Source organism: Pongo pygmaeus, chromosome 7 (assembly GCF_028885625.2).
Source record: "Pongo pygmaeus isolate AG05252 chromosome 7, NHGRI_mPonPyg2-v2.0_pri, whole genome shotgun sequence".
In the NCBI taxonomy this organism is placed as follows: Eukaryota; Metazoa; Chordata; class Mammalia; order Primates; family Hominidae; genus Pongo; species Pongo pygmaeus.
The window spans coordinates 26143369-26170699 of NC_072380.2; the positions used below are offsets into that span (position 1 = coordinate 26143369).

Below are 27331 nucleotides of genomic sequence, written 5' to 3' on the forward strand. Positions count from 1 at the left end.
AAGTGCACAGGGGCTGGACAGTAGACACTAAGCAAAAACAATCCAGGGGAGGTGACAAGTCCATAAAGCAGGGTCTAGACAGACCATGAGACCAAGGCATTGAGAGGTGACAAAAAAGGAGGGAAGAGACTGAACATGAGGAGGGAGTCTGTGAGGAGAAACTGACAAAGAAGAGGGGAAAATGCTGATGGATCCCAATAATGCTTTCTGCTCACCTGTCTGCCTTTTAAATGAATCTCCTATGTGTGAATCAGCTTCTGTATAGATCAGAAGGCAAAGGTTATGAGTCCCAGAAATCACTAAAATAAAGGAACCATAGCATATGCTGATTGGCTCTGAAGTCAGTTATGGCCACACATCTCTCTGTCCCCTCCACATGTTGAGAAAGGGCCATTGCTTTCCAACTCCTCACTTAAGAAACCAGGATTCAGATAGGTTTGCCAGATAAAATACAAGATGCTCAGTTAATTTTAAATTTCAAATAAACAATGAATTATTTTTCTGTGGAGGTATATCCCAAATATTGCGTGGGACAAACTTATGCTGAAAAATGATTGTGTATCTGAAATGCAAATTTAACTTGGATATACATACTAAAAAAATCATTCATGTTTATCTGGTATTTATATTTAAATAGCATCCTAGTTTTTACTTGCTAAATATGGCAACTCTAGATTCAATGAGAGGGAAGAATTGAATGAATGGATGAATGAATGAATGACAGAGGAGTAAGCAAACCAGTGCTAATGCCAAATTTTACTGTGGTTATTATCATACTACAAGAATAACAGCCACTTTGAGTCCTCAGCTCACGTGTCAGAAATCTATTTCCTGTGTATATCTTCTGAAGTGAGAAAATACTTTTTGCGTTTAAGAAACGGGCTCCACACAAAATCATTCATTGTAGTAAAGTGAAATGCCATCAGTTTGCCCCAAGCCATGTGCTTGAAAGGTAATGAATCCTCAGACCTTCAGTAAATCCTCCAAGCCTTCAGTCCAGTTAGAAGCCTTGTAATTCAGCCACAATCTATTCTATGGGAATCCCACTGTTTCTCTTGTCCCTTTCCTTGCAGAGACCACCTCAGTTTTGTTCTGGGAGCTGGAGACCTCATCTCTTATCCCAGCTGAGCTTTGGCCAGCTACACAGCTCCTGAAATTGTTGATCTTCAACTGGGTTTTCTACTTTGTAATGTGGGATAACATTTCCAGTCTGTAGCTAAACTGAGTTGTGCACATCGCTTTCAATTAATTAGAAAAATATCCTGTACAATTGTGCATGAAGCACCAAAACAGCTCACCATTTATCTCCAGAGAGACCCACCTTGGGGCTTTTTTGGAGGGGCTACATGGAAGTAGCAGCATTCAGAGACACAATAGCCCCAGCCCTCATCTCACTGCCATCTTGTGAGTTCTCTGTTTTAAAAGCCCTGGCTACTTAGGAGCTTTTCAAGGTACTAGTCCTGAAGTGTTGGTTCCATCTCTGCAAATTCCTCCATTTCTGTCATCACATCAGTGGAGGTAGGAATTTCTCCCCTTATTTCCCTCTCAAAGGCTCTTGTTAAATGGGGGCAGCTGCTGCATTTCTCACCAGCTCCGGCTCCTTGGTGGTCTCGAGGGGACCAGGAAAGTTTGCCTTCACTGGAAATTTTGAGTTTAGAAGAAAACTTCTTGGAGGACAACCATTTCATCAATGATCCAGTCCAGACTGATGAAATGCTGACTCCTTATAGGCTTTGGTCTAGGCTGGCTGACAAGGTTGGAGCCTCTCATCACTCAGCTACTTCTCTTTCTGATCAAATGTCCCCTCCAGTTGCAACTCTAAGTCAATGTGTAGAAGACAGCAACAAAGAACAATTCTTACAAGATTCTAATTCGCAAACAAATCATCTAGTCAATCCCTAGTGGGTAGAATCCTAAATCTGCGAATCATCTGTGGATAACTTCCTTCTCTCCTTGGTATATAGGTCTCATTTCCCAACCATTTGGCATGCCAGTCTCTTAGCTGGGTCAAAAATAGGCCCAAAGAACTTATCCAGCCCTGTTTACTCCAATAGAAGAAGGTAATAACCGGCACTTTTGGGAGGTCCTCTTTGGGTAAATATATAGTCTCATCCTAATCTTTCCCAGGCTCCAGGACCTTTGTTCCTCCTAAAGCCAGCTGGATAAGTTTGCAAAGATATGTCTTTTCTAAAAATAAATACCTACTTCTTATTTCCAGCACAGCACAATTTTAGAGTACTGTTCTTCTGCTCCTTGACTCATTCACTTCCTAGCAAATCTGCTATTTAATCACATCACACAATTTTATAAGGAAGAAGCTGGAAGTTGAAGCATGGCATCATCTGCTCTAATAACCACGTCCATCCAGTTGATCCTCTGATTTTCACTGGGAATTGATCCAGAGGTCTTGGGCAAGCACTTTGAATGAGAGAATACTAGTCATGGTGAGTTGGTTTTCGTCTTTCTCCCTCTTTTCTAAAGAATTACTTATAAATGGTTTGGATTCTGGCCTGAGTTTCTGCTTTCTCACAAACATCCAGGCTACTAAAAAATTCACAGATTGCCAGATGGTATAACAGCAGTTCCCTGCAATGAATCTGAGCTTCCCAGTGAACAAAGAAGACACGTACTCATGGGGACAAGCGGCAACATCAGCAAAAGCTTTGGAGTGGTGAGTGTGCTGGGGGAGGGGAAGCAGGGTGTGAAGAGGTGAGAAAAAGGACCTTTCCCTCCAGTGGCTGATACCAGAGTATCTGGCAGGGAAAAAACTTTCTAGCAGGTTCCCCTACTTCCATTCTCCGTGTTCCAATCCATCCTCAGAGTTCTCTCTCCAAAATACCAGCCTGATCATGAAATGGCACAACTCAAAATCCTTCTACATCTTCCATCACTAACAAAGTAATGTCAAAATACTTTTGTGTGGGCATATAAAGTCCTCCAAAATCTGGGCCCAAATAATCTCTCCAACTTCTCTTGCTATCTCTCTTCACATGTACCCATGTACCTCTAAAACTATGTGCAGGTTTAGGAAATTCTTTCCTTTCCAGGTGCCTTTTCCAACACACTTTCTTCCTAGAAGGCCATTCTGCCCCAATTTGTAAATATTCGAGGTATAGCCATCACCCCACCTATCTCTGCCATGATGGAAATTATCTCTGCACTTCAGATCTTCCAGAGTGCTTATCCTTTTATCTCTTTTATGGTACTTTTTGCATTTTGCATAGCATCCTAGTCATATCTGCACATCTTTGTTTTTCCATATAAACTCCAAGCTCTTAATGGGAAAGCTTTCTGTTTACTCAATCTTATTATCCCTAAGACCCCACTGCAAGGTCCATGACATAATATGCCCTTGATAAATATTTACTAAATATAAGTAAGAATTTCATTCTGCTTTACAACCCTAGATATCTGTTCTTGGGTCTGTTCTGTACCTATCTGCCCCTGGACATAAGATCGCTAAGAGGTTGTAGAATGCAGGAAGTCACAGGAATGGTCCTATATGAACTGGCAATAGACTCAATCACCCAAACTCTTCAATGCTTGGCAGTCAGAGATTAATCTGTGAATTAATATCTATGGAGTGTCTGTAGCATCCAAGCCACTACAAAGATGCAATGTGAGATACAGGATAATTGCCCTGACTTTTTTTAAAGCATCTGTTGTATCATGCACTATGTGGGCACCTTACATTAATGTATTTAGCACAACAACTCAAGGGGAGAAGTATTATTAACACCATCACACAGCTAATAAATATTGGCGTCAAGATTTAAATGCCATGTGATGTCTGATATCTAAGAATTATAATACAATTGGAAATGTAAAGCAAGCACAAAATAGGTAAAATAAATATATAATGCCCATACCCCTGAACAAGGTAAGCATTTATGATAAATGTCAAGGGAAAAGAATTTCACTACAAGAATTAATATCTTTGAGGAAGTAGAATCTGAACTAGGTCTTGAAAAAGGGATAGGATTTATATTGGCAGAGTGCTTGGGGTGGGTATTCCAGGTGGAAATAGTGTATACAAAGGGAGAAAAGAGGAAAAATTCAAGATCTGTGTTCCGGACAGGGGGATTCACAGAGAAAGAAAGGATGGGATTCGAATGCTGGGACCCAGCTGCCATCCATTGACCTAGTCGTCAGAGCGCTTTTTGTGTATTTTGTGAATATGTATTTTTTGTGTGCTTATTTACACTGTATGCTCCATGAGAGCGGGAACCATGCCTATTGTATTCCCTGCTGATCTCTCACTGCCATTCACAAATATTTTTTGCTTGATAACTGAATAACATAAGGACTTAGCAAGTGAATGAATGATGGAACGAGCCCATTTATACACAACTAAGCTCGTTTGCATCAAATCCTAAAACTCCAGTGTCAGGAAGCTGGCCAGGCAAGCAGAATAACTGTAATTCTTAAACACTAACCCAATTACATGAGTGTACTTTCCAGCACCACCTCTGCAATCATGAGGAGGAGAGTCATTTTCCCAAACAAATTTTTTTTTTTTTTTTTTTTTTTTACCTCTTGGCTCCAGTGTCCTCCAGTGAAGAGCTTCAATCCATAGGGACACTGTTTCCCAGCTACAGAGTCCTTTATCTTACCTGTAATTCCCTGAAATGGCCAAGAAACTAACAAAGGTTTTGCTAGGAAACAACGGAATGAGATCATGAAAGAACGATGCATTCACATTGGATAGATAATCTGTGGTTTTTATTGAGAAAATCTAAACCCTCCTTGAGAGAATGAAATTTTCACTTAAAAAAAAAATACATTGAGTGCAGCGGCCCACACTAGTAATCCCAACACTGTGGAAGCCTGAGGTAGTAAGATCGTTTGAGGCCAGGAATTCCTGAGACCAAACTGGGCACAGAGTGAGACCCTGTCTCCACAAAAAAATAAAATTTAAAAGATAGCCAGGCATAGTGACACAGCTGTAGTCCCAGCTACTTGGGAGGATGAGGCGGGAGGATCATTTAAGCCCAGGAGTTTGAGATTGCAGTGGGCTATGATTGCACCACTGCATTCCAGCCTGGGCAACAGAGCAAGACTCTGTCTCAAAAAAAAAATTTTTAATAGCCTAGGGCCAGGTTTCTGTGGGCTCTTCACAGTACTGGGTTCTCCCATACTGGAGATGAAGAGTCTGGACAGAGAAGACATATATATTAATAACTCCAGTAAATTATTGAGGAGCAGGGATGAATTAGCACACCTGACCCACAAACTTGAGGCCTCAGCAAGAATCAGAGAAAGTAGAATTGGAAGGTAATGTATTAGTCACCCATGAACCCAAGGCACTTCATTTTACAAATAGGGGAACTGAGTCATAGAGAGGAGACTCTTGACCTCTGTAACATTAGACAGCTAACTAGTGAAATGTTCTGGGGCCCAACACAGGTCTTCTGGTCCTAATCCGAGGCCCTTTTTGCTGCACTGCACTATCCACTCCTCAGTCATGCCGAGGACGGACATTCTGTCAAATCTGTCACACAGTTGAATGTGACTCACACAATCTCAAGTTAAATGCTACTTCAAGGGCCAACAGTGCCCACTCCTTCCACAATAACAGATTCCCCCTCCAGTGTTCCTATCAGTTCTTCCAGATCACACCCACCAGGCCCTTCCATCTTCACAGCTCTTAACTCTGCAGTTTTTCTTCCTATTATACCAAAATCTTTCTCTCTGTAATTTCTACCTATTGACTAAATTCCAGTTTCACAAGCAAACTGGCTATGTGACCTTGGCTGAGTTACATAACTCCTTCAAACTTGAGACTTTTATCAACCATTGAGAATTAAGATGATTTTACTAGCACAAATGTAATATACAATGCCCAACATACAATAAGTGCCAATTTACTGTTAGATAAATGTTATTATTGGTTTTATCTATCCTTCTCAGAGCCAGAAGTCTTCACTCAGGAGATAACACTACTGATATATCTGGTTTGCCCATTTCCGAGGAATGGGAGGTAATGGTCACCTTGCAGACATCGGTCAACTTGTAGATATAAATCTCACCTGCAGCTCAACTCCAACTACTACCCAAATCCTATCTCTACTGTGATTCTCTAAAAGTTTCCATCCCACAAATCGCACTTCACTGGAGTTAAGAAATATACTTGAGAGAGAGAAAGAACAAGTACGGCCCAGGGGAAAGTAGATCCAAACATATGCTTCAGTAGAACAAGGTACTTCATGAGGCAGAGAGAGGCAGGAAGAGACTGTGTTAGACAGCAGGAGAAGGGCCAATGACAAGCGTGGACCAGAGGTGAGACCAGCAGATGACAATGCCCACACCAAGATGGTGGAAGAAGAAAAATCATTAAAAACAAGAGTCACACCCATCAGGATGACTACTATCAAAAAAATAAAAAAACAAGGATTGGTAAGGATGTGGAGAAGTTGGAAGTCTTGCTTGCGCTTATGCACAATATGGAAGAACAATAAATAACTTACATACTGTTTTCTACAGCAACTGTTCTATTTTACATTGCCACCAGTGTAAAATACAACTGCTATTTTACATGGCTGCCAATGTAAAATAGTACAGTTGCTGTAGAAAACAATACGGAAGTTCCTTTTAAAAATGAAAATTTAATTACCATCTAGTCCAGCAATTCCACTTCTGGGTATGTTCCCCAAAGAATTGAAAGCAGAGGGTCAAACAGATACTTACTCATATACTCATGTCCACAGCAACATTATTTCCAGTAGCCAAAAGGTTAAAGCAACCCATTGCCAGATGAATAGACAACAAAATGTGGTTCATCCATACAATGGAATACCATTCGGCCTTTAAAAGGAAGGATATTCTGACACATGCTACAACACGGAGAGTCCTTGAGGTGATGCTAAGCCAGAAACAAAAAGATAAATACCACCTGGTTCCATTTACATGAGGTGTCTAGAGTAGTCAACTTCATAGAGATATTAAATACAATGGTGGTTTCCATGTGCTGGTGGGGGTAGGAGAGGGGTAGTGGGGAATTGTTCAATGGGTACAGAGTTTTAGTTTTGCAAGATGAAAAGAGTTATATAAATGAATGGTGGTGATAGTTGCACAACAATGTGAATGTATTTCATGCCACTGAACTACACACTTAAAATGGCAAAGATGGTAAATTTTATATGTATTTTACCGCAATTAATTTTTTGTAAAAGAAAATGGCATCAGGAGAACCCTTCATGGGCAACTAAACCTCAGTTTATTCAGATCTTTTTGAATAAACCTTTTGAATGAAGATCATTCTGTTGTTTTTTTGGTTTCTCAAGAAAGAAAATAAACAAAAACACATCAACACTTAAAATGGTCCTCCTGGGAACAGAGCTCAGAAATACATGAGGCCAACATCCAGGGACAAAAGACTGGGATATTTAGCGTGTGAGAAATAGGTTGCACCTCCTTTTTATTTATTTACTAGAAAATACCCTACCAGTACGCACACGGGTAGCCTATGAAGATTCAAAATAAATTATTGCCCTCTCTATCCATCTGACCTTTTATGGGGCTGACAAGGACAGGAACAATAGGGACTCATCTTCCTTCTCCCACATTAGTCAGACTGTCCCTAAAGTCCTCTTCTCACAGATCACCAGATTATCCTGAGCCCCTCAGTGGCTCACTGGATCATCAGAGAACCTACCAGATAGAGAAGAGAGTTTGAAAAGAACACAGCCCATAACAACCAAGTTTGAATTAGAGCTTCCCTCTAAAACACAAATGCAAATCCATTGAGCCTTTTATTTTTATTTACCACACAGGCCTTTACAGACAAGAGCTCAGCTGAAGACCACAGTAAGGATGATGTTTCATTCTGTTCTGTTTTGGGATTTTCTTTCCCTGATGGGGACTTTGGATTTCTACACTAAAAATTAATCAGGAGACCCTTGATTCAGCAGCAAGTCCTGCTGGGCTGTGTTTTGGTCTGGCCTTTTGGAGAGGGGCATAGTTGCCCAAGAATTCACAAAAGCATACTGAAAATAGAAAATAAATTTATGTAATTTATGTTTCTAGAGAGATTAAGGCAGGGAGTAATTTAGTATTGGGTGAAAAAACTCCAAGTCTGGGGCTAAGTCTTGAGAAATGGAGAAATAAGTCCTTAATAGAGGATCCCCTATTGTAAACTCCAATGGTTTTCAATTAAAGGGCCACAAAGTAGTAAAAGCAATTTTTCGTATTTCAAGCAGCCTATTGGAAACAGAAGATCTGCTGGGATACGGTCACATGGACTCACCAGAAAGCCAAGTTGTTTTGTGTTTGAGCTGGAAGCCTCCCAAGTCTGTGTGGTAACACTGGTTATCTCACCCCAATCAAAAACTCTTAATTGGCCATTGATGGTATCAAGGGCATTTCTGAGAGGAGATGTTTTTCCTTCCCATTTTGTTATATGTTTTTGATTAACAAAAATGGCATTATAGCTGCATTATTATTTGTCCATAGCAGTTTGGAAGGCAAAGTCCTGCAAAACCCTGTGTTCACCACGGAAGAAGCTTAAGGGGTCCTTGGTGGTGAAAAGTTGGGGAACCATCCTCTCCCTCTCCCCAGAACATGCACATTTCAAGGGAATAAACAGACTTCTTCTGAGCCAGAGTGGAGCGTGCCTGTTGTGTGAGAAAACGCAAAGACAGACAGTGTAAATTAACTGCATCTGGTAAGGTTAGGTGAGAAGGGGGAGGAGATAATTAGTTGGCATTATAGGAACAAGGACAAGGAACAGAGTTCTATATTTACACAGAGGCAATCCAAAATAGACTACGTTGCACCCATTTGGGGCTTGTGAGGGAACTCACGGAGTTGGCAGATGGATGCAGAGACCAGACGCAAGGCTGATCCAAACCCCTGGATACTGTAAGCACCATTCCCAACTTCAACAAATGGAAACCTGACTTTATGCCCTTTTTTTTTCTTTTCTTTTCTGAGACAGGTCTCCCTCTGTCATCCAGGCTGGAATACAGTGGCACAATCACAGTTCTCTGCAGCCTCCACCTCCTGGGCCCAAGTGATCCTCCTACCTCAGCCCCCTGAGTATCTAGGGCCACAGGTGTGCACCACCACACCTGGCTAGCTTTTTTAGTTTTTGTAGAGATGGGATCCCACTATGGTGCTCAGGTTGCTTCATGCCATTTTACTTTTGAAAATGAAGGCAAGAAGGCTAAGGTAAACCCAAAAGACATTCAGGAGTGATAAGACAAGGTTTCAGTGAGAGAACACTTATCTTAAAACAAAAGCCCTTCCTGTGTCCATGTGTTCTCATTGTTCAATTCCCACCTATGAGTGAGAACATGCGGTGTTTCATTTTTTGTCCTTGCGATAGTTTGCTAAGAATGATGGTTTCCAGCTTCATCCATGTCCCTACAAAGGACATGAACTCATCATACAGGAAGGGGAACATCACACACCGGGAACTGTTGTGGGGTAGGGGGAGGGAGGAGGGAGAGCATTAGGAGATATACCTAATGTTAAATAACGAGTTAATGGGTGCAGCACACCAACATGGCATATGTATACATATGCAACAAACTTGCACATTGTGCACATGTACCCTAAAACTGAAAGTATAATTAAAAAAAAAAAAAAGCCCTACAATAAGCAAGCCAAACAAATGGATCTGTTTATAGTAAAGTGGGCTCCCTTAAAACCTGATACCGGACAATTTACAATACCCTTTGGTATGTATGTTTCCATGTGTAGACATGCAACCTTTCGGAAGTAACGCATATTTCAAGTGAGGCAGAGACATCACTGGGCTATTTTATCGTGCATAGGATAGTAAAAATAAATGCCACAGTCATATAAAACTCATAATCTGCAGCCAAGATACAATTTCCACTTTCTCAGAAGAATTTAAAGCATGCTAGCACAAACTATGAAGGCGCCTAATATGAAAATCTTTTCTTTCTATAGATGCAAAGATACTTTCTTTTGTACATGTAATATGTGTATTACATAGGAAGAAAACATGAACATATTCAACTTTATCGGTGAATGTAGTGAGATGTAGTTCTTTAAAGTAAGAGCTCCTGCTTAGTGCAGAGCCATTAAGGCGTGTACTTATGAGAAGCAAGGTGCAGGTGAGTATTTACAGGTTTGCAAACATTTCTAAAGCTGGTTTACAGGGTGTTTATTACGAAAAAGGATGTAACAGTCATGAGGTTAGAGTACCTTCTTAAAAGAGAAGCTAAAGATAGTGGAAAAGACTAGATCAAGATTGATCAAGATTAGTGAGCTCAGTCCACAGGCCGGAAAGGACAGGGTCTAGGCTGCTCTCATATGCATCCAGTCTCCCAGAGAATCCCTGGGAAACACAGAAATGAACAGATCCAACTCATCAGTTAGGACAGAAAAAGTGCTGGGAGAATGAGGTTGTGGCCATGGAGAGAAGCCATGGAGAGAAGCACAGTCTAGAAGCAAGGACAGCTCTGCTGTGTTCCTTTATTTTATTTTATTTTTTTTTTTTTTGAGACAGAGTCTCACTATCTCTCTCTGTCGCTCAGGCTGGAGTGCAGTGGCATGATCTTGGCTCACTGCAATCTGTGCCTCCTGGGTTCAAGCGATTCTCCTGCTTCAGCCTCCCAAGTAGCTGGGATTACAGGCATGCGCCACCATGCCTGACTAATTTTTGTATTTTCAGTAAAGACTGGGGTCAACTATGTTGACCAGGCTGGTCGCAAACCCCCCACCTCAAGTGATCTGCCCACCTCGGTCTCCCAAAGTGCTGGGATTACAGGCGTGAGTTACGGCACCCAGCCTGGAAGTAAGGACAGCTGTGTTCTAATGCCAGCTCTGCCCAACCAGCTGCACAACCACAGGCAAGTCATGCCACCACTCAGGTTCAGATTTTTCTTCTAGATGAGGAAAATGACTGACTCCAAAGAGTACTTGCAACTCTATATATTTAAGCTTCTCTGTACTTTCAAAAAGACCAGAGCAACCTCAATAGCTCCCTAAAACACAGCTCACTGGAACCTTCTAAAATGGCAAAGACACTATACACATCCAACAAACGTTTTATATTTGCCTATCATCCTCTTCAAGCATCTCAGAGAACACTGCAAAGCTGCCACTGATATTTCAGTAGCCTCTTGAAGCCTACAGCAGTGACGGCACCCCCTAACCCATCATTATATTCTTGAAGAAGAGAGATGCTGAGTGCTTTGTCCAAGGTCAGAAGCTAGGACAAGATCAGAATTCCAGCCTCCTCAGTTCCTAGGCTATGCTATACTTTCCACGAAGAAACCAAGCTGGCTTTCTGGGAAGAATGCCAGAGGTTCCATTCTCCCAACTGAGAATTCGTTGGAATATTGGAATAACAACTTTGGAGACTGTGGTCTCTCCAATCCATTTCAGGACCTGGCTAGAAATGTGAAAACCCAAAGAAAGAAGCAACAGGGAATTATTCCATTTTTTTAACGAAAGAGAAAAAAATTAGGGATGGGAATATGGGGTTTCTTAAAAATTACATGATTTCTGGAAGTTAATTTGGTATTTCTTCATTGGTTTGTAAGTTCTGTTTCCAATCACAAAAAACAGACAGCTGAGGATGCCTAAATCACATTTCAGTGAATTAGTGTCTTGTCCCAAAGAATCTTTCCCATTCTGAATATAACATAGAACCCAGAATGCAATCCTCCATGGTAGAAAGGAATCTCCCTGAATGCAACAGAGAGCTTGTCATAATCCCCTAAACCATAATCTAAATTGATAATCTTCCAGCCAAGCAGCAATCATGGAGAATAATAAAGTGGGTGCCACTTAACTTGGGGCACACTGCTTCTTCTAGAAAACTGATTAAGACCACACCCTGCCCGAGAGGAGAGGTGCCATCACTTATATCCTGCACCACACATACTACTTATTAGGCTGAAGCTGGTGCACCTGGAAAAGACTCCACCACAGATTTAGAGACACGTGTTCCAAAGGAAGATTCTGGCTTCTTCCAAGAAAGGCCATCATGAGGAGGCCTTTGTTGGACGAGCTTAGTGACTAGAAATAACATGAAACCAACTTGACAGCAAAGCTCCATGGATCAGTACTCAGAGTTGAGGTTCATGAAGAAAAGGAACCAAAAATGATTGAAAAATCACTTTTTCCCCCTACCTGTCGATTATGACTGGGTCCGATGGAGTCTCATTTCGGTTTCCACAGCTTTTCTTTTCGCAGCATCGACTGTAGATTGGGAAGGAACCAAGAGTGAAAGAAATTTATTAAATCAAGAAAATGCTATGAGCACATGACAAGAACATTTTTCCCCCCAGACAGTCTGGCTCTGTCACCAGGCTGTAGTGCAATGTCTTGATGCCACCTTCTTGGCTCACCGCAACCTCTGCCTCCTGGGTTCAAGCAATTCTCCTGCCTCAGCCTCCTGACTAACTGGAACTACAGGTATGTGCCACCGCACCCAGCTAATTTTTGTATTTTTAGTAAAGATGCGTTGTTACCATGTTGGCCAGGCTGGTCTCGAACTCCTGACCTCAGGTGATCTGCCCACCTTGGCCTCCCAACGTGCTGGGATTACTGGCATGAGCTGTAGTGCCTGGCCACAAGAACATTCACCTTCGTGAATCTGTCTTGCGGGGAAACAACACACACTGGGGCCTGTCAGAGGGGCGGTGCAGGGAGGGAGAGCCTCAGGAAGAATAGCTAATGGATGCTGGGCTTAATACCTAGGTGATGGGTTGATCTGTGCAGCAAACCACCATGGCACGTGTTTACCTATATAACAAACCTATACGTCCTGCACATGGTCCCCTGAACTTAAAAGTTGAAGGAAAAAAAATGAATCTGTCTAAGGTAGCTTCCCAACTATAAGCGGCTTGAGGGCAGGATTTATGACCATGTTTTATGAAATAAAAAATAAAAAACACTGAACCTGAAGCCAAAATATACTCAAATTCTCACTCTGTGACTTAGAAGCAATCACAACTTTCCCATGAGTCATATTCCTAATCGGAACCACGGAAGGTTGGATTTTAAGATGGATAAGGTCACTTCCAGATTGATATTCAATGATTTTATGATATTTGAGATATTTATGGCTCAATAAATAATTAAAGAAAGGAGAGGAAGGAAAATATGTAAAATAGACTACAAGTGGCTGCCAGGATTACTATAAACCTTATTTATACAACATCTTTCTCCAGAGATCTTGCTATGCTTTATAAACATTTATTCATTCACTTATTTCCATCATTTTTCAGATGAAGTAGGAAGACCAGAACTATGGTATACATTTTAAAATACGAGGAAAATGAAGCAAGGAGCTGTTGGATGGTAGCTCCAATAATTTTCACCAAGTCTGAAACAGAAGTGGTATCCCACTGTGTGTAAGTTCCAGCTCTGAAAACTCCACTTCCCAAGATGTCCCCCTTGTGCTGGGTACCTGATAGAAAGACCTCAATAAATGCTGATAGGATTAGCTGAGACAGAGATAAAGAAGATCCCCTGGGGCAATTACAACAAACAGAAAGTACTCCCTAGGACCTGAGAGGGGAGCAAAACACTCCAATCCAAAGGTATCCGTTCGAAAACACCTAGACAAATGTGAGAAGGGCAAAGGAAGCTTGCTAGTAAGAAGCACCGGGAATTCAATCCCTTACCACCAGGTAGCCCATCTGCTGCTGATCAGGGCTACAGACTTCTGAATACCTCTCAGCTCATCTCAGGTACATGGTCCACTATCAACTATAGTTGGCTAAGGATGTAGCCTTGACATGGCTTTTTAAAAAATCTTTATCATCCATACTGTTGGAGAATATGCCTAAGGAGTAAGCACACTAACAATAACCAAACTGTATGTGAACACTGCCCTGCCCATGGTAGTTTTTCTGTAGCATAAGTTTGACATGATACCTTAGGAAGATTGCTGAACTGGGAATCAGCGTTCTGGTGTCCAAGCTGTCACCAACCAGCTTCACAAATTTAGTCAAATGTCTTTAACCCCTCTGGGCTTTTTCTTTCTTAGGAATAAAGTGAAAGTGTTGGATTTGATTCTCTCTAGAGTGTCTTCTAGGTTTAAGTCCATGAGGCTAGGGGATTCCATGAGCACCCTTTGAAAGTGGTGATAACATAAGGAAAAAGGGAAGTCATGTAACAGCAGGAAGACAATGGCCTAGCACCAACCCAGTCTTAGAATTTTTTTTTTTTTTTTTTTTTTTTTTTGAGACAGGGTCTCCCTTTGTTGCTCAGGCTGGAATGCAGTGACATGATCATGACTCACTGCAGTCTCAACCTTCCAGGTTTAAATGATCCTCCTTTCTCAGACTCCCATATGTAGCTGAGACAACAGGTGCACACCACCACACTTGGCTAACTTTTTATTTTTTATTTTGGTAGAGACAGGGTCTTGCTGTGTTGCCCAGGCTGATCTCGAACTCCTAGGCTCAAGCTATCTGCCCACATCGGCCTCCCAAAGTGCTAGGATCACAGGTGTATGCCACCATGCCAAGCCCCAGTCCTAGCTCTGTGGCTCTCTGCAGCTCATTTGCCCTCTCTGGTTCTCCACAGAATTAAGCATAAACAAATAAATACCTTAAAACTTTTTAAACCCACCTCTTTCATGGGTGTGTGGATTCGCCAGTGAATAAGTCTATGATCCTCAGAAAGTAAAATATACTTGAGAGATGCTTAAACATTTGCAGCAAATGGGCATAATGAGGTCTTAAGAAATTTAATCAAATTAGTAGGAAGGAAAAGAAAAATGGTCTCAACTTTCTTAAATACCAGAGTTTGCCACTGGGACTTTCTGAAATAATATTTGGCCTTTGAAATTATATTAGGTCTTAACTTTTAAAATTTCAATCCATCCCAAGATTAACACCAATAAAAATGCAGGCCAGCTGCTCTACCACCTCCTAAAGCCCTTGTCTCTCTTCCCAAATCCCTACCCCCCACCCATTTCTCCCACCTTTCCTGTTTCTAGAATATTGCTTATGTCAACGTAATACCATTGCAGCTCAGGCAAACCATTTTTCTTAGCAACACAGTTTCAAAAGACCCATACATGCTAGCTACCTACAGACCTTCAAGCAAGACTCTCCCCTTTGACATCACCAGCATGTCAACCTAACCCCAAATATGTGTGCAATGCCGGGTACAATTTAATTACAAGAGCACACACTGTCAGAATGTGCCAATCTGTTTAGTTTGGGTAGGAATGATTCTGAGGGGGCTGAGTAAGTTTGCAAAATTGTTCAGCTGAATTCAGCTGCCTTCCATGGGGATTTCCTCTGGAGGAAAAGAAAACAGATAAAAATGTAAGCCTGGTGCCAGTGTAGTATAATGTAGAGAATGAACTTGGGAGGAAATGATATTCAAAGAAAAATGCAGATAAACTTTAGGATCCAATCCTCCATTTTCCAACAGTAACATATTTAAATATCATCTCTAATGTTGATATTCAGCACAAAACATACATAGAAGACACTCACTTGGCCATTGAACTATAATAGTGAAGGTATAAAAATAATAGAACTTGGTTGAATTAGCCCCATTTGAGCCCATCTTAAATTTTTTCTAGGTCTGTTAAGTTGGCCAAAGCAAATTATTATATTTTTTTAGAGAAAAGTTCTCATTAATATGTTCTAGTCGTTCCTTGTTTTTAACGGCTTTCAGTCCTCCTGCCAGCAATATTAGCACAAGCAATGGGAAGTGAAGAACCTGAGATGTTTGTGAACCTACACTCCCCAAACAGTGTGGAACAGCTAAGAAACCAGGTCCCTGAATTACTCAGACGATAAACTCAATTCTGCCTTCCCTTTGCTGTGTAAACAAAGCCTGAGTGACCAACTTCAGGTTCAGCTACTTTAGTTAAAAGGCTTTTAGGATTATTCTCCAACAGGCAAGTTTGAAATTCCTGATAAGCGTTTTCTAAAACTAAAAATGACTCTAAGATTAAAAAAAAAAAAGCAATAAAAAAATAAATAAAACAAAGAGAAGAGGAAACTGAGCTTGGCAATAGGTTAAGACTGTGTTCGTAACAACCCCAGAGAGACTCAGAGGTGCTCTTTTTTCCTAATGAATGAAAACGAAAGCTGTTCCACTGTTTCTCTCTGGCTTGGTTTGGTTTATTTTATTCTAGTACTTATTTGGAGAACCTTTTACTTGAAACATTCTTAATTTATTCTCCCCATCTCCACCCGGAGTCTTTGAAGGAGAGAGAAAAACTAAAACAAGTTGGAAGTGGGAGGTGGGGAAATATGAGAACTCTTATCACAATCCTGAATCATACCTGCATTTTTCAGAAAGGGAAAAAGAAGGAATAAAAGATGGCTGGGGAAGGGGAAAAAGCCCCAGCCTTCGACGGAGAGTGTCCAGTCAGCCAAACTCCAGCTCACGACAAGCGAGTGTGTCCCTTTCCCCTCCAAAATAGTTTTTAAAATTCAACCTTCAACTTTCAAAAATCTGTCTCTAATTTCAAACTCAAATAAGCGCACAGCATGGTGGCTTTTGTTTTGTTTTCTTCTCCCCAACTCCTCCCTGCGATTGCATAACAAAAGTGTCTAAATTCACACCATCTGGCCGATAAAGACACTGGCCCCACTGCCCGGCTGGCCCATCTGATTAGGGCCCTGTCTAGCCTGCGCCTTGTGGCGAAAAGTCACAGCTGTGGGGTTTGCTCGAGCTCAATACAACTCTGTTATTAGCCAGCTGTAGGCCTTGAGACGACTTCTGTTCAAATTATAATATCTTTTAACCCTCTGAGCACTGAGGGCTCAGGGGTGGCTGGCAGCGACATAACAACTAGATTTCTCCTTGCTAATAATTGGCAAAATGAACCAAAGCAGGGAAGAGAGGAACAGAGACCATTGGGGAAGGGAGAAAAAAAGTTATTCCTAAAGAGATTTATTTTGTCTCTGCTTTGTTCCCCATTCAAAGCTAAACACAGATTTATGAGGCTTTTTACTAAAGATTACGGAACATAAAACCATCCAGGGAAGTGCCCAGGTATGCCAAATAACTATGCAAATGAAACTAAGTATATGCAATAACCCTTGAGAAACAGGATACCTGATTCATCTCTCAATCATTGACTGCTACAACTGGCTCTTAAAATGTAAGAGAAGGAACTTCTCCCCCTTCCTGGAGTATCAACCAGCTCTAACTGACAGATTGAATGAGAACTTCCCTTTTGGATGCATCTAATATTTTATATTGTGTTACTAATGCAGACTAAACTAGAGGCTTTAAAAATTGATGCTGCTACTTAAACAGCATAAAATGAGGAGGATTTGATTGGGCTTAAAAATAAAAATGTCAGTCTTAACTACAGCTGGATGGGGCATGCAAGTATTATTTTAAATGATAGGTATAATTCATTAGACAATGGATCAGTTTTTTGTTTCCTTTTCAGGAGGTAATCTCTCCAAACAAAGGCATAAAAAGAAAAACCTCCCTTCAACTAACCAACCTAATCAAAGCGTTCTATTTAAATCTAGGTATTATATGAAGTACATCTCAGAACTGTATTTTCTTTCTGAACAAATCTATCAAAGGTCCCTGAGATACTGGAGTATCTATCTTCTTACCCCTCCCAATGCCTTCCCCCCAGCTACTCCAGCAAGGAAGCCTCCATTGCTTTCAGCTGAAGCCACTGGCATTTGGAAAGTTTGTTTTGATACTTGGTCAAAACCAAAACAAACATGTCTGATTGTTATGGTTTCTTTCTGAGTGGGTCGGGGAGGGAGACAGGGCTTCAGGGAGCTGCCCATAAAACAGTACACACTAAATCAGATAACCTGCAATTACCCAAAACTAGTAAGTCTGGAGTTAAGAGATATTGACTAAAGCAATAGCCAAGTAAAGAATTGAGACTTTCCCTCCAATCAGAGATTTTTGGAGGAAGAAAAGCATGTATGGAGCAGACATTTAAATTTTCGTAATAAAATAGCCACACTCTTCCCAGAGTTTCCTATTTATATCCTTTCTTGTCTGCGGTGGGATCCCCAGCACCCAACCGATACCGGGAACACATTAGGCACTCAATAAACATTTGTTGAAAGAATAAGGGTAGATGCAATTCTTCTGATTTTTTAAACTTTCTTCTAGTCAGGCAGAAAAAAAGGGTGGGGGGGTAATGCACAGGACTCAAGGTGGAATGGATTGGTCTCTGAAAGGAAGATGGGAAAGGTGCAGGAACACCAGTAGACTGAACCTTTCAGGACGTGAACATCAGAATCCAGCTGTTGCTCCATACTCCAGATCTCCCAGCGGGTCCTCTCCCTGCCCCTCCTAACTCACTGGTGGGAACTGGACTGATCTTTCTTCCAGGTAGTTCCTTCTGACCTGAGAAAGTCCCCCGACACGTGAACTCCTAAGAGAGCAACCTCCCGGGAGGAAGAAACGCCCCCGCATCACCGCAGGTGCCTGGGTGCCAGGAAGCACCTCGGAAATCAGCCGCTGAACCCTCTGGTGGTCCCTCGCCCAGACTAGGAGTCGTTCCAGGGCTTTGACTCAGTAACTCCAAGTGGAGTTACTGGAAATCTACCACAAGAGGCCCGGCGGGAACTCCAGCCGATCCCAAACCCGGCCCGGGGTTGCCCAGCCCGCTTCCACCACTACCACTGACCAGGGGACAGTGGAGACTTTCCACGTAGCCGGAGGAAACTCCTGCGACATCAGAGAGGTGGAATCCCGAGTCGTTCTGAGTCCCAACGGTTATGCTTTAAGACACTTGCATGAAAGGGTTTCCGTGGGTCTGCACTCTGCGCCCGTCTGCCCGCGAGGCCTCCCAGCTGGGAGCGCTCACTCCTGAAAGTTAGTCCCGGGAATGCGGCGCGCCAAGGCCGGGCTGGAGCACCTGCGGGCTCTCCAGGAAGGCCTGGGAAAAGGCGGCTCTTACCTACACATCACTTCGTGCGTCAGGAGAACTCGGCACATTTCCGGATTCTTATTCTGTCCCTCGTAAGCGATGGGCTGTGAAGGAGGTAGTGGCAGGAAAGGAAGATGTGGAGAGGGGTGAGGGGAAAGGAAAGAAGGGACTTCAGAACTAGCACAACATCGCTTTCTCTCCCACTGCCTGCCACCGCATTAGGAATTCCCGCCCGCAGCACATTCTGCGCGGTTGCCCAGTTTGGACTCCACTGAAATCATAGAGAAGTTTGCCCCAGTGAGAACATCATTCTTAGCAAAATGGAATGTTTGGGGGAACTGAATCTCCCAATAATTGTTTCCTCTCCATCGTTTTTGTTCGCCTCTTACTGCCCCCAGGGTTTCCCTGAGCCAGACAAAACAGGGCACTTGGTGAGACAGGGGGAAAAAAAATCTTCCTGAGGAGACAAGGTGCTAGGAGGGGGACGTGGAGGGGGCTGTGGAGTCTGACCCAGGAAATCGTGGAGGAGGGGCAGGTCAGAAACAAACTGGGGCGCTTGGGGGGCGGGGTCAGAGGCAGGCGAAGAGAAGCCAAGTGGCCTCGGGCTCACCTGCTTGGTGACCGAGTCGATGAGCCTGACATAGAGGTCCTGTTCCGTGCGGACACCTGCGGGGACCGGACGGGCACGAGTCAAGGGCCGTAGAGCCCCTTCTGGACACCCCAAACCCGTCTCTGCCATGGGTCTGAGGCCCAAGCAGCCTCTCCAGGCTGAGCCGCCCTGGAGACGGTGACCTCCCAATCCCCTGTGCCAGGCAAGCCTCCCGCCGCCCTGGGCTCCAAGCGATCCCTGAGAGTGATCATGGCAAGGTCAGCGCGTGCGGCCTGGAAGCCGGCTGCCAGGCGCCGGCTCACCGTTGCTGTAGAAGAGCTCACCGTTGCTGTAGAGGAGCTGTAACTTGTAGTGAGTGCCGTTGTTGGTCTTCTCGTTGCCTTGTTCCTGGAAAGACAGGCAGCGTTCGATTACCTTGCCTTCCAGCCCCCCAAAATGAGGGAAAGAGGAGGCAGTGAATCCGCACCTCACATCCGTTCTCCCCATCAAAAGGCAGCTTTGAGCAACCCCTGTTCAGCCCTAGGTCAAAGGGCATGAGCATCTGCCTGTCCTTGGCCGCCCCCGGAAACTTGCCAAGACTCGTAGCCACTTGACCCTTTCCAGCCCTCTGTCTCCCTTAAAAATGTACTCAGAAGTGTGACCCTTGAGCTTCCGACAACTGGACAACTTGCCAAAGCTGCCTTTAAACAGTCACCACCCAACCCATCGGGCTGTATCTGTCCTTAGGAAGCCCCAAGGCGTCCCTTGGCAGAAAAGTGAAGGGACTTGTCATTTGGAAAGGCAGTATTCGGGCCTATCCCGCGAGGACTGCGCTCGCAGGGCCACGAGCTCAGGGACTGAGTTCCAGGTTCAGGAGGAATTTTGGGAAGCGCCTACTCTAAAGCTCACATTGTACAGCTGGGGACACGGAGACCCAGAAAGGGCAAGGGATTTTCCTTTGGTCACACATGGGTTTCGGCGGACTGTCCTTCATTTGAGACCGAATCCAGCCCCCAATTCCAGGCTTGAGTTTGGAGGAGGCGCTGCCTTGGAGAACAGAACAGGAGGGAAGACACAGCCCGAAGGCAAGCCAAGGCTGGGCTCCCGGTTTCCACTTAGTACTGCAACTCAGGCCACCTGGCTCTCGCAGGTGCAAAATAATTAAAATTAACCCAGAGAAGTGGAGCGGCGGCCTTGGGTGTACTTTTTAACTAGTCCGAAGGGCGTTTGCTCCGCCGTCAGTCCATAACCAGGCGCTACTAAGGGCTCCAGGCTCGGTGCGCAGAGCCGGGAGCGCTCCTCCAGCACCAGGTGGGGGAGTGGGGGTGGGAGGAGATTCGGGAAATCGACTGATTTAGAGGCTGAGGGTGAGTAGCCTCGATTTATCATCCCTGATGATGAGAGTGGAAAAGTGTCGCTAGAGTGACAGATGGAATCTTTAGTGCTTCGCAAAGAGGGAGTTATTAGGCCGCGGGGTTTGGGGGGTACTTTCCGCTTACTTTGTCATTCTCCACAAAGTCCACGAAGGCCGTACGCTCGATCTCCACCGGCTGGCCCTGCCTGTCATAGAGCGCCAGGACGAAGTGAAAGAAGTTGGATTTCCTCAAGTTGGAAGGAGGCTGCTTCTCAAAGTGGGCCCGGGACAGGGCGACCCCGCTGCATAGGGAGACAAACGGGGGAACACAAGACACGGGGAAGGACAAAAAGGCGATGTTACTAACCGCCCACAACACTGCAGCGGGGTAAAGGGTCCACTTCCCAGATCCAAGGTTCTGAACCCTTCGGGCCTTTTTTCCAATTCGGATAAGGAAGAGGAGACTCCTTAAAGGAGTCACTGTGGCCACGGGGGTTAGGTGGCAGGGTTGACGCCTGGGGTCTCTGACACCACCCAGTGGTCCGGCATCCCACCGCTGGGCCACTCACCATCCCGTCTTTAGTCGAAACCGAAAGACCTGGGCTGCAGACAGAGGCCCAGAGTGGTCCCCTAAGGAGGTAGCCCGCGTCCTATACCGCGGGACTGTCTCCATCCACTCCCTCATGTGGTATTGCTGGGTGTATCAGGATGCAGAGCTGGGGCCCAGGGTTAGGGGAATAAGTGCCTCCTTTGCTTTGGAAGAAGCCACCATTTTATTTCGTATTAATTCGAGTTATCCGTCCTGGACCCACTGCCCACAACGCCCAAATGCTGACTGGGAAAGGTAGTGGGTAAGAACCCCAAGGGGCAGGCGGGAGAGTAACACAGAGTCCAGGTCTGGGTCCTTGGGCTGCTTGCCTCGCTCTTCCGAAAAGTTGTGCCTGGGACAGAGACAGGGCGGAATCCTGGCGACCAGCCCCGGGGATCGCTGGCCACCGCAAATGAGATGACCGACATAGGGGGCCCTCGCTCCCAGAGGTGCTAAGTGGGGAAAAGCCAAACTGTTAAAAGGCGAGAACCTCCTTTCCTGGAGCCAACGCGATCCCCACTCAAGCTGCGTTTTCCGGCGGCGCCAGCCGAACCCAGTGACTGTGAAACCCAAGTTGGGGGACCCGGAAGGCGCCCTCGAGCGTGCTGAGCGTGTGCACACGCTTCCCAGCCAACCGGTCGCAGTCACAGCCGACCTGGCCATCAGATCCCATTTCACCGAAGACTTGGGGCTCAGGCGAACGCACAGATTGCGGGAGCTGCCCTGCGGCGCTGGGGTCTCCCAGGTTGAACCCCGGTGCGCAAGCACCTTCATTCACCCTTTTGAAACGGGTAACATTTTGGCTAAGATCTCCCCCACTAAGTCTGCTCCTTCCAGCTTCAACAAACTTTTTGATCCCGGGAAGAAAGGAAAGCGAGGGAGGCGTTTTTAAGGAGCCCGGCTAAGGAAATGCGCGGCACAGTCGGCTCTGCGGTGCTGCTTTATTTCCCTTAGATCGCAGGCGGGCCAGTCCCGGAGCGCTGCGGCAAGCCGCGGCCGCCGCTCTGTGCGATCCGCCGGAGGGAAATCCGCGCTCCCCGGGCCACGGGAGGCACGCAACCGCCGCCGGCCCAAGTCCCGGAGCCATAAGACTTCTGCTTTCTCCCCTCCAAGGGTGGAGGCCGGTTCGCTCTACCCGGGACACCTGGCCAGTTTGGGAAAGGGATCATTTCTCCGTGTGATGTTGGCACTTAAATGCGGGATGCCAGGAGGGCAGCAGGGGAAGCGAGGGTAGTGGAAGAAGTTCATCGGCTCTTTGGGGGTAGAAGGGCTGCCTCTCTCGCAGACAAGGACCTGGAGGCCACAAATCCCAACTCAGTAGTGGTGATGAGACAGTGGGACCGTAATGTCTTCGTAGGGTGGCACCCCGGACATGGTATTTACTATCCCAGCACGCAGACGCCTAGACACAAAGTCAACTTCAGGGATCCGCAAAACCAGAGGCTGGCGATCCCTGAGCCAGTCTAGCTGCTGGTCGCCTTTTCTCGCCTCTTTCTTCTTCCGCAACTCTTTCTAATGTGACTCAGTATTTTCTCTTCTTTTAAATCTCTTCTTTTCTCCAGCTCCCCAGCTCCGTTCGTCTGGCTCACTGTTTTATCTTTGAGCCGGGACCCTCCAGCCTGTCCCCCCTCCCAGAGCTCCCGGCCGCCTCACCTTCCCGGGCAGCCGCTCCGGTTTCTCCCGCTCCCCTCGCCTCCGCCACCCTCTGGCCGCCCGCCTCCCGGGCTCCAGGAATCGCCCAGCAAGATGCGGGAGGCAGGCGCTCGTAGGCGGCGTGGCGAAGCCAAGAGTGGCCGGGAAGCCGGCTTTCCTCCCGCGCCGCCACTGCCAGCGCCGGTGTTCACGCTCCGCTCGGGGCCAGGCCGGCTCGGCTTGCAGGACTAGGGGCTGAGCTGGGAGATGTTGGGGGCTACTTTGTTATTTTTCCCTGCAAAGAGTGGACTGTGGTAAAGGAGAAGGAGAGAAACGCCTACGACCCAGGCAGTTCAGAAACTCGAGTGCTGGCTGCCGGGTGAGCGTTCGCCTGACTGCAGCGATCTGCTTGCCCGAGGGCGAGCCCCAGCGCGCAGGGCCTGGGCGACAGATGGGGGCACAGGGAGAGAGAAAGGCACAGGGAGCGGGGGGGTGGGTGCACACGGAGAGACAGACCGTAAGAGCGAGAGACAGCATAATAATTGCGCGGCCGTGTCGTTACCTCTGCGCCGCGACATTAGCGTCCACCACTCCGACATTCCGGACCCAGGACCTGACCGAATCCATCTCGGCGCCCAGCGATTTCTCTTTCAGAGCTGGTCCTCTTCCTAAAGTATCTTGAATTCCAAACATTTAAAAAGTCTGATCCTCTACTGTCGCTTTACAAGTAAGAGTTACAACACAGTCCTGACTGTTCCCAAAGTTGCCAGCAAATCGTCTCCTCCAAAGCAATCCAAGAAAAGGGATCAAGTGCCCAAACTTGAGTCTTAGAAAGAAAAAAAAAAAGATAACCCGTCCTTTGCTTCACTGGCGAGGTGCGGACTGATGTAGTCAAAGTTTGGGTTCTTATCCTCCGCAAGTTCAGATCTGCCGCCTCAGCCCCTCCACTCTAGGTCGCTCGCATCCTTCCAGCTGCAGTGCTGCCTCCTGAAAGTGATCACTATTTAGAAGCATCACCTGTTCTGGGAGAAACTGGAGGAAATTGATGGCTGCCTAATCTCTCCTCTTCCTCCAGGTCCCCCCTCCCTGCTCCTCCCCACCTTTCCAATTTAGAAAAAAAAAAAAAAAATCCCCAACAGGATCAGTTGTAAAAGGAAGGGGAAGACCCGGAGCCGAGAGGAGGCAGTGGCTGCGAGCGCCACGGAGCCAGGCTGCAGCCGCGCGCGGGCCCCATGAATGGGTTACTACGGCCCTGGCTGCGGGAGGCGGAGCTGCGGCCCGATAAGGAGCCTCATTTGCATGGACGCGCGGGATTGGCCGGCGCCTGGCAAGCCGGGCCGACGTCCACCGGCGCCGCGCGCCGCGCTCTGCGCTGCCGGGACTCCGGGAGGTGAAAGGGGACAGAAAGCTGCGGGCGTCGAGTCCTTGCACGAACCCCGTGTGCGTGCGCAGGATTGGGGGGTCCCCACACCCTGCACTGACTAAGGGTAGCGGGTCTCTGCGGGCTGGGGACGCAGGGGTTCGGCCTGGCTGCGGGAAGCCTCCCTGGATCCTGCCTCTAGATGTAGGTTTTTGTAGCCTGCCGGGAGGCACGTTCGTTCCCGGGGTTCGGATCTGTGCATGCTTGTGAGCGTGGCCACATGTGCTTATGTTTTGTGCAAACGTCCCCCAGAGCACCCAGCTCCCTGAATGGCTCCCCCAGGTCTCCTGGAGTTCCATGGTGATATCAGATGTTGTGTGCGGCTTGCACGTTGCTGAGAGGGGAGAACATATGAATGAAGGCGGGGGGCGGGGGGCGGGGTGGGGCGGACGAGCGAGGGGCAAGTGCTGCTCAAATACAGTGCTGGGGAAAACGGTCCAGGAGCTAAGGAAAACACCAGCCGGCGGGCGGGCGCGAGCGGCAGTCGCACCCGTGTGGAGGAGAGGTGGCTGACAGATCGAGGCGGGCTGAGTGCGCGAGAGGCCGGGGCGTAGTCCCGCGGGTCCTCCGGTTCCCTCCCCACCTCTCCGTTCCCGAAGCCCCCGGTAGTGGGCGGGGAGGGACGGGGGAGTCCTGGAAACTTCGCCCACCGCGCGCGGTCGCCGCGGTGCTGGCCGCGGGATGGTGGCCGGCGGGCGGTGGCAGCAGCCTCACCGAACAGCTGAAACCCTAGACGGTTTTTTAACTGCGCCGGGCTGCTCGCGGTGCCTATTAAACATCCTCCTGGCTGGGTGTCATTTTCTTGTTTCTCCTTTTGTATTCTGACCTGTGCATAGATCTGCTGCTGAAATCTAGAACACCAGCGGGAAAACAGATTTGAAGACAATGAATGCAAATCTGTGCTCAAAGACCATCTGCCGTGGAGGAGACAATCAGCTGTTCGTAGTTCGAGCGATTGCGCGCGAGTCTCCCGGTCTCATTACGGGGAGGGCATTTGCTAGCGCCTGGACGGTTCAGGGCACTTTCTCCCCTCTTAGGTCTCAGATTTGAGAGACCAGATCCCTTAGGTGTAGGTGAGCGCTCTCAAATGAACTGCTAGAGTTTGCCGCTAGAGGACACAGCGCCTTGCAACTGGTTTGCCTAGGCTGACAGGAAGCTTGCACTTAAAGAAAACTCGGCTCTCTTGAGAAAGGGACTGGTGCGCGCCTCCACCTCCCCCAAGGGACAAACCACGGCACCACGCTGCGTGCGCGGGATTGCGACTAGGAAGTGCTGGTCCGAACTGCGGAGATTTGCTTGAAAACCGATAGGGGGTTAGGGAGTTTGCGGGGCGGGTGCACGGACCGTCTCTGCACAGGCCCCGGGATCCAGGGGCTGGGGTCATTGATTTGGGGGAAGGTAGAAAAGGTAAACCCCCAGCTTCTGGGTTGTGTTGACTGTGGTACCCGGACCCCAGAGCTCTGGCTTGGTCCTCCCTGTTGGACTAGAAGGGGCGGGAGAGCCATACAGGGCGATTGGGAAATGGATCGGGTGGCTAGTAAAAGCCAAGTAAGACAGGAGTGTCCAAAGGAAGAAGAGGGTGGGGAGGGAAATTTGTAGGGATGAGATTCACTGCCCTGTTTCAACTCGGCAATTCTCTGTTACATGCAGGTTTTACGGAGAATTTCGGTCCCAGCAAAAACTGACCACCTGGAGTCTTCTACCGTCTCTATAAATCTCTCCGAACCTCAAGCAACTCCCCCGCACCCCTTTCGTCTAGGGTCTGCGCCCAGCGGGGCCAAAGCCTTGAGTTCCTTGGCAGAGAGTGTGGAACAGCCGTGAGCCCTTCAAGACACGCCTATGAGCCCGGTGATTTTTTTTTCAAGGGGGCTTTGATCGGCTGTACCTCCACGTTGCCCCGGAAAGGTGCGCAGGGCACCCGGAGGGGCCTCTGGTCAGCAGTGGGCCTGGGCCGAGCCCCAACAGTTTACCCCTCAGGCTCAGGTTGGCTGGGGTTAAAGGGCAAAGTCAGGGTCGAGGGCGCCAGCTTTTCTCGGCGGTAACAGCTGCCACCCAAATTATGCCCCCTCAGGAAGCGAATGAATTGTTCCTTTCTCCCAGCTCCCTGCTGCCAGCCCCAAAACAGACGGGCCGCGCTCGGCGGGCGCCCCTCCTCCCAGCCAACCCCCCGAGACGCGCTCAGGGGCCTCGGTGCCCCGCTGGGAGGAATCTGGGGGAGCCGTGGTCCCGAACTTTGACAGAGTGGGGCCTCCCCACTACTTGCCGGCTGCGCTAAGGGCGCCCCCCGCGACAGTGCTGCTGGGAGCTCCAGGGATGCTGCGGGCGTTGAAGTTCCCTGTTGGCCTGGCTGAAGTGCCTGCGCGAGCGTGAGGGGACAAGGACTGCCTTGGGCCCAGCGTGGCGGCGTTTCGGCCAACCCAGTTGGGCTTAATTGTGTCTGTATAGGTTTTGGGGAGGAATGCTCGCAGAGTCCGCCACGCGCGTGAAACATGGGTTGGTTGGGGGAGTGAGCAGCTGCGGCTGCTCCTGGAGGGTCCCTCCCACCTCTATCACCTCCAGCTACCCGCAAACAAACCTCCTTTTCGATCTCGTGCAACACAAAACCTGCCCCGAGCCGCGCGGGGGCCTGGCAAGCGCAGCTGCGGCCCGGGAAGCCCAGTCCCGCGGGGCTGCGGAGCCCACACGCTTCTCAGGCTCCGGCCAACTAGCTCGGTTCTGCCTCTAGCCCGGGTCAAGAAAAATCCAAAATGAACACTATGATTAAAATTATTCACAATCTATTTATACAAAACTGAGGGTGTCTGTCTTTTACCCTGTCCCCTTCTTCATTTACCCTTCCCAAATGACCCGCACCCCCATTTTTTTCATGTTCCTGTTTCACGTCTGCAACCCAGTGCGATATGTTCGATTTCCTCTTAATTGGTTTTAAG

The 27331-nt window shown here is 47.0% G+C and overlaps 1 protein-coding gene and 1 long non-coding RNA gene across 4 annotated transcripts in view; one reads left to right on the forward strand and one right to left on the reverse strand.

The window, feature by feature from the left end:
• The window catches only part of EBF2 (EBF transcription factor 2), a 214483-nt gene extending 190248 nt beyond the window's left edge, over positions 1–24235 (reverse strand). The window contains exons 1-6 of one of the 3 annotated variants that reach the window (XM_054498527.2): positions 23544–24235; positions 20906–21062; positions 19751–19814; positions 19428–19483; positions 18848–18921; positions 12109–12177 (exon numbers count right to left, since the gene is read on the reverse strand). In XM_054498527.2, the coding sequence (XP_054354502.1) occupies positions 12109–12177; positions 18848–18921; positions 19428–19483; positions 19751–19814; positions 20906–21062; positions 23544–23674 (551 nt within the window). In that variant the 5' untranslated portion in view covers positions 23675–24235. The other 2 variants (XM_063668582.1, XM_063668583.1) reach the window with 2 other exon arrangements.
• A 204-nt stretch (positions 24236–24439) lies between these two features.
• On the forward strand, positions 24440–27148 carry LOC134740102 (uncharacterized). Its single transcript, XR_010127337.1, has 3 exons — positions 24440–24545; positions 25238–25339; positions 26052–27148. It is a non-coding gene; the product is annotated as an uncharacterized LOC134740102 (long non-coding RNA).
• The last annotated feature ends 183 nt before the right edge of the window (positions 27149–27331 follow it).